The following is an 8,024-nucleotide window of genomic DNA, read 5'->3' as shown; positions in this document are numbered from 1 at the left end:
CTATAAGCTACGGCAATCGCTTAGGTGAGCCGTACGCTTGTTTACCGACCTAATTTTATATATAAAATTCTAGTAATATATAAAATAAAAACTGACCATTCCAATGTGCTTTCGAAGTCAAATTAAATAAAGAATAGAATTTTCAACTTGACTTGAATACATGTTTTCGACTTATGACATGACACATGACACTTTAGATTTCTATCAACCATTGTCGCTGTGATTTTGTTGATCTCAAAGTTTAAGTTAAAACGAAAAGATAGTAAATTTTCGAATAATAGGTAGTAACGACCCGATAATGACCGGTTGTTTGGCAAAAGTTCGGTGCTGCGTTGAACAAACACGTAATTTAATACATTCGGCTACATGGAGTTGGCAACTTGACATTTTATGCGTAATCTTCAAATCGGTTTATGAGCTTTTTTCAATTATTTTCTTGCAACGTTTTGTTTATGAAAATTATTTAGAAAATCTCATCTCATTGTTCTAGTAACCAAATAAGTTGGGTTTTATCTTGTTATTTTAAAACATAACTGTTTTAAAATGCTATAAAATAACGAATTGACTTCGATATTTTTTTTATGTGACTGTCTTCCTTGTCCATTTGTATTTTATTTTCGTTTTTCTTTTTAATCCAGATTTAGGATCCTGGGGGGATTGGGGATTGGGTCGGCAACGGGCTTGCGATGCTTCTGGTTTTGCAGGTGTCTATAAGCTACGGTAATCGCTTACCATCAGGTGAGCCGTACGCTTGTTTGCCGACCTAGTGACATAAAAAAAATTAGAGAGACAGACACACATGATTAAACATAGACTAGTTTTTATTCGCGATTGAAAGGTAATTTCAGCATTTTATTAATAGCTGCGTAAATAAAATCGCAAAATAAATCATTCGGCTCTTAGAATTCTACCATATTCACTACATTGGCGTTTCCTACTCATCCCCGGTACCGTAATGCAATAAACCCCCCTCGGGCGGATGTTTAAACTTATTTGTGCTTTGAAGGTCGCACCCTCACGATCAGCCCCATCGATCTACGAACACATCTATAAATATACTCCTTACTCTACGCCCTGGAGATTATGTTTGGTTAGATTCTCGTAGACCCCATGATTGACTATTTCTTTATGTACATTGGGTTAAAATTACAGTGTACTTACGTGAGTGAAATCTTAAGCAAAAAAAGTATTATAAAGTCAGTTACATATAGTCCTTTAAAATATCTATCGAAACCTTACGGTTTTACCTGCGTAACTTTCCCGATCAACTGTCAAGATAAAATGTAGCCTATGACTTATTTTAAATCTTCTGCTGTCTACCTACCGAGCTTAATTGTAATCGGTTTGGTAATTTGTACGTGAGAGTGTAACAAACATTGAACCAAACTTTCTTATTTATAGTAGTAGTTGGACTTTTTGATAACAAGGCTATGTAACAATATCAACACAGATTTAATTTTATAGAAACAATTCCTTAACGATTCACTAATAACGTACCGTCAAAAAAAAAAAAAAAACGAGCATGCTTTAGACTACACGACTGAAGTAAAACTTAACGTAACTCTCTTTCTATCTTCATTAACTTATATCTCCCTCTCAACTTCCGTTCGCCTCGCCCGATCACACTTTTCGTAACGCTCTCGTCACGCATTTACCAGATTAATCCCCAAGTCAAGCGTGAGTAAAAAAGTTTGACTTCAAAAATTCAAATTGTGCTATAACTCATTCAACTAACACAAATTATGAATTTCGTTAAATATAATTACACATTATATAAAATATTTGTGTATTCTATAGATACAGCGGTCACAATACGGTATCCGTCAATAAGTGTTAAAAGTTTTACAATACAATACTGTTTTGAACAATACAATCTTGATTAAAGTAAATCGATTTGAATTTCGGAAGCGTTATTGTGTGAGTCGTGCTCACTGTCAACGACGCGGGATAAACTGAATCCAATTTACGATGTTTTAAACGATTTTAATAGCTACGTCTGAGTTATAAGGTCGAATATGCGTTGTTTAATTAGTTGATGGGGTCAGTCTCAATTAAAATGGTGGTTCAAGTTATGATTACTGAGCGTTTTTGTTAAATAATTGAATTGATGTTGATTGCGTATGGTTTTGATTGACGAATGATGAAACGAAATGAATGATCATGTGTGGATTGAAATATAACTGCTATATTATTTTACAGTAATATTTTCTGATTTTATAATCCCTATTAAAATGACATTAGTTTCTAACCGTTTATACGTCAACATATTTGTAGGAAGTGTTTCATATTATTATAGTATTATTATTCGTGTCGACGCCCGCAGTGTGGGATGCCCTCCAGCCCATTGAGCCAATGATCTACGCAAGATCTCCGGTGTGGGCTGGATGAGGACTGCGGAGAACCGGGAACTTTGGCGCAAAATTCGGGAACGCCTGTGTCCAGCAGTGTACTGCGGTAGGTTGAAGCGAGCTAGCGAGTATTATTATCACACAAAACCATAATTGATGTATAAAGTTTTCTATTTATTCGCACGTCGTCTTATGACACATGTAATCAGAGCAGTAACCATCAACGTCAACGCTGGTAAAAAAATATATGCAAATGTCCACTAGTACGTGATATCAAAGAACCTATCCTACAATTGGGACATTAATGCACTATTAAAATCATTCAATCTAATGAATTTGTGAGTGAATGGACAAAATTTGAATAAACTGCTTTTCTTTTGTATGTGTACGCTTCATCTTAGATCTTAAACCAAACACAGAAATTGGGGATGGATCTGAAACGACTGCATACTATAACGCGTAGCCACAGCCTTTTGATATTTTAATATTTGCCGGATTTGAAGGGCCGTGACGAATCCGAAGGGCTCGATCACACGTTTACGATCGTCCGGATTGCTTTTTAAATGTTCACAGCTATTACAGTTTTAAGGGCTAAATTTAACGGCTTATAAAAAAATATCCGATTTTATTGTTTTATCTGTGATGTTATTTTCATTTACTAAGTTGATTTAGAACTTTGGTTAATTATCAAATCTAAAAATATCTATTCATTTTAATATATATTTATATATAGATAAGGCTGTGCTACAGTTTTGATACTTTTTAAGATAGTTTATTTAGCAAATGACGTACCTATGCACTCAAATAACATTTATTACTAGCTTACTTTTTCCTCTAAATCAATAGCTATATGACTATGATACATAATTATTGTGCGTGTATACGTGTTTGTGTGTGTGTCTAGTCAAATTTCTTTTGATTGTGTTTGACCCAATCTAGTTGCGCTAGTTTGAACTCGCACCGGAAAAAAGTTTTAATCGCGCATCTGTTATAAACAAACGTCCGATCCAAAGTGTCTGTATGATTTAGTAGGTAAATTTCTTTCGCCGTACAATATACCACCCACTTTCTTACATTTCTTTAACCTCGCCGTCTTGTCGACAAAATAAACATTTGGATTACTGTAAACAACGCGTAAGTTTTACAATCTAAATACCTTATAGATTAAAAAAGTAAATTAGTTTAATTCTCTTTGTTCTTGCAACTTTGCGTGTATTTTGAACATGGAGATAACTAAATTATTCTGATAATTCTCGAGAAATTATTTAATTTTGTTTAATTAAAGCGTTTTTAATGTTTATTGTAGTGATAAGTTATCGTTTTATTTATTTTGGTTTGCTTTCTCGGTCAACTGTCGGTCAACCATTCGTCAACTTATCCATTAACTATTTTGGCGATCGATTCCCACGTCAACTACAGTCGTAGTTTTAGTTTTATAGTTTAGTCGGTTATCGACTCATGGTAAGATTCAATGTCCTTATAATTTATAATTATAGCAATCTAAGAATTTTAAATTTGAAGATGGAATGTTAACTAAATCTGTATGGAGTTTATTTGGATATATTTTTTTTAGAGGAAAGTAAATACTTACTAAGTTACTATATTTAAAAATAATGTCTTTGTTAACGAAAAATATCAATTGGAACAACGTTCATTTTAATAAGTAATTTATTTGTTTTTGTAATTATTAACAAGTACAAAACTGTATAATAAACTGTTGACAAGAATAAATAAAACAAAAAATGCGTATGTTTTAGACCACATGACTGAAGTAAAACTTTAGCAATAAGCCTACACTATGTCTTAGATATACGGAACGTAACTGGCTAGAAAGAGAAAAAGAAAATGTTTGTTTGCACCTCTCTATCTTACTCCGTTCGCCTTACCTGAGTACACTTTTCGTAACGCTCTTGTCACGTATCACCAGCTTACTCCCCAAGTCAAGCGTAAGTAAAGAAGTTTTACTTCATAAAGTATTTAATAGTAATACTATACACGTAATAATACACGACAAATCAATTAACATATTAATGTGGAATGATTATTGAATGTGAATGATTTATACAAATATATAGTTAATCTGTGAAGTGTGAATGAAAGGAAGAATGAGTGAAAAGGGATATAGTGTGTTCGGCCATAATAGATTTGAATTGGAAGAGAGACGGTTAACGAGCGAGCGGGTGCACGGTGAATTAAGTATAACTTTATTAAATAAACGTGTTAAGGTGATATTTCGTTTCATTGCTGGTACTCTGACATCCTCAATCCCACATTTTGGGGGCTCGTCCGGGATAAGGAGGATAAGGGGGATAAGGAGGATATTACCAGCAAACGAAGAAACAAAATTTATAATCTAAAGACGTTAAGCGGCAACGTGGTCGGCGGCGAGTATTTGGTTGTAGTTGGCGAGGAACTATTTGCAAACGTGGAAATTGTGAAGCCCTGTAGTGTTTCTAAAGATGTCGAAACCATACGATGGACAGGACTTGGCAACGCAAAGTAGGATGCCTCGAGAACACAATTCTATGTTGCACATGGCGGAGGAGCTTATACCTAAATTTACCGGTCAAGACGATTGCTACCCGATAACAAAGTGGCTTCAAGAAATTGAAGATAACGGTGAAATATTTTCTTGGACAGAAATTCAAAAATTACTTGTGGCTAAACGTGCATTAGCTGGTACTGCGGCACTGTGGTTACGAGCTGAAAAAACACATAAGTCATGGTCTGAATTTCAAGCAGCTATTATCAAAGAATTTCCCGATATAATCGATCAAAAAAAGATACATGAAATGATGTCTACCCGCAAACAAAAAAGAAATGAAAGCTGTTTAGATTATTTATTCACAATGAAAGAAATGGGTAAAAGAGGTAAAATGGCTGATTATGTTGCAATTAAATATATTATTGAAGGTATTCAAGACTTAGAGATTAATAAAATTATGCTTTATGGTGCAACGACGTACGCTGAACTTAAAGAAAAAATTAAAGTATATGAAACTTATAAGAAAAAAGCAACATTTCAAAATAACTTAATAATTGATTCGCATAAGGCACATAAAAATCGTCGTAGTGTACATTGTTATAGCTGTGGGGAGAAAAATCATATTTCAGAAGAATGTCCAAATAGAACTCAAGGTAAAAAATGTTTCAATTGTAATGAGTACGGCCATATTTCATCAAATTGTGCGGCGTCATCGTTTCGGAAGCGCTCGGATATCGTCGGAGATCCCGCGCTTAGGCAAGTACAAAGACCAACCACTCATACAACGAAGAAAGACATAGCGTCATCGTTTCGGAAGCGCTCGGATATCGTCGGAGATCCCGCGCTTAGGCAAGTACAAGCATTGGCCACTCACACGACGAATAACGCTTGTTATAATTTAACGAAAGAGATGGAAGATGAACAGGAATGCAACATTGGCATTGTAAATGACGAAAACGTAAGCGAAATTTTAAGTAATAAATCATATCGTGAAAAACCTTTAAAAACTGTAAGTTTGTGCGATAAAACGACAAGTGCATTGATAGATTCCGGTTGTGACGTGTGCTTAATATCTAATGATTTTTTCAACGAACTGAGTGCTCCCATAAATCAAAATATGAACATTGCTTTAACTGGTATAGGTTATGCTAAAGTTTATTCCCGTGGTGCGACTACCTTGGATATAGTAATAGATAATCATAAATATAAAAATGTTAATTTTTACATTGTTCCTAAAGATTCAATTCCTTGGAAAGTTATTCTAGGTAACACTTTTTTGCGTAATGTATTAACATGTATGAAAGATTGTGAAGTGTGGTTTACCCCAACAGATGATAATTTTATGAGTTGTATGATGAGTAGTTATGATGAGTTGTTTGATTTCCCTGACATTAATCATATTATAGATGAACGTGTAAAAAATGAAGTGCAAAATTTAGTAACCAATTACCAACCTCAACAAATCAAAGAAGCGCCTATTCAAATGAAAATTATATTAAAAGATGACATCCCCATAAGGTCAAGTCCACGTCGCATATCACAAACAGAGCAAGGTGAGGTAGAAAAGCAGATAAAAGAATGGTTAGACAGAGGAGTTATTCAAGTAAGTTATTCTGATTATTCGAGTCCCTTAGTTCTTGTAAGAAAGAAAGACTTATCACTTAGAATATGCATTGATTACCGCAGATTAAATCAGAAAATAATTAAAGATGAATTTCCTATTCCCTTAATCGAAGGCTACATAGATAAATTATATGATGCACAGATATTCAGTACCTTGGATCTTAAAGACGGATTCTTTCATTTAAAAATATCAGAAGAGTCGGTTAAATACACAAGTTTTGTTTGTCACCTTGGACAATTTGAATTTCTTAGAGCTCCATTTGGTATGAGCATATGTCCGAATTACTTTATGAGATTTATAACTATTATTTTTCGTGACCTGATGTTAAGGGGTTGGGTGTTAATATACTTAGATGACATTTTAATTCCAGCAAAAGATGAAATAGAAGCTTTAATAAGATTAAAAGAAGTTTTAAAAGTAGCATCACAATATGGATTAATAATAAACTGGAAGAAAGCCAATTTGATAACAAAAAGTATTACATTCTTAGGACATGAGATTTGTAATGGTAAGGTGAGTCCCTCTGTTGATAAAATAGAAGCCATAACAAAATTCCCAGAACCGAGCTCAACTAAACAAGTACAAAGTTTTGTTGGCTTAGCCTCATACTTTAGAAAATATATTCAAAATTTTGCAGAGATAGCAAGTCCTTTAACAAACCTTTTGAAAAAAGATGTAAAGTTTAGTTTTGATCAAAAAGAAAGGCAAGCATTTTATACATTAAAGGAAAAATTAACTAGTAGCCCTGTTTTAAAGATTTTTAATCCAAAATTACAAACTGAATTACATACAGATGCATCATGTTTTGCTATTGCAGCGATACTCATGCAACGTGATGAAAATAATGAACTACATCCTGTTTATTACATGAGCCGTAAAAATAGTCCACAGGAAGAAAAATATTCAAGTTATGAATTAGAAGCTATGGCAGTTGTTGAAGGGGTAAAAAAATTTAGATGTTATTTATTTGGAGTTAAATTTAAAATAGTAACAGATTGCAAAGCATTTACAATGACAATTAAGAAAAGAGATTTAACACCTAAAGTAGCACGGTGGGCAATGTTTTTACAGGAATTTGATTTTACAGTGGAACATCGGTCTGGAAGTTTAATGAGACATGTTGATGCATTAAGTCGCAACCCCTATGTAGGTGTGGTATCAACATTGCATGAAAACTTACGGCAAGCACAGAAGGATGATGAAGGTCTGAGGGCCATTGCGACCATATTAAAGGATAATAAACCCTATGATGACTATTATTTGGATAATGGATTACTTTATAAAGGAAATGAAAAATTATTAGTTGTTCCAAAAAGTATGGAATTAGCTGTTATTGGGAATGCTCATTCCAATGGCCATTTTTCTATAAAGAAAACTACTGAATTGATAAATAAGAATTATTTCATTAAAAAAATAAATAAAAAGGTTCAAGAGTTCATAGCTGCATGTATTCCTTGCCTACTAGCGGTTAATAAAGCAGGATTATTGTACAGAACAAGGTATTGAGCACGTGAAAATTACAACAGGAGTTCCCCGAGCAAATGGTCGAGTTGAAAGGATACATCAC

General features: G+C 33.7%; 1 protein-coding gene across 1 annotated transcript; it reads left to right on the top strand.

Moving 5' to 3' along the window:
- Positions 1-5,486: 5,486 nt before the first annotated feature.
- LOC123662972 lies at positions 5,487-6,956 on the top strand. Its single transcript, XM_045597739.1, has 3 exons — positions 5,487-6,098; positions 6,240-6,436; positions 6,828-6,956. The coding sequence occupies exons 1-3, from the start codon at positions 5,744-5,746 to the stop codon at positions 6,840-6,842; spliced, it is 567 nt and encodes a 188-aa protein (XP_045453695.1). The 5' UTR covers positions 5,487-5,743; the 3' UTR covers positions 6,843-6,956.
- The last annotated feature ends 1,068 nt before the right edge of the window (positions 6,957-8,024 follow it).

Source organism: Melitaea cinxia, chromosome 2 (assembly GCF_905220565.1).
Source record: "Melitaea cinxia chromosome 2, ilMelCinx1.1, whole genome shotgun sequence".
Lineage (NCBI taxonomy): Eukaryota > Metazoa > Arthropoda > Insecta > Lepidoptera > Nymphalidae > Melitaea > Melitaea cinxia.
This window is presented reverse-complemented; position numbering and strand designations above follow the sequence as displayed.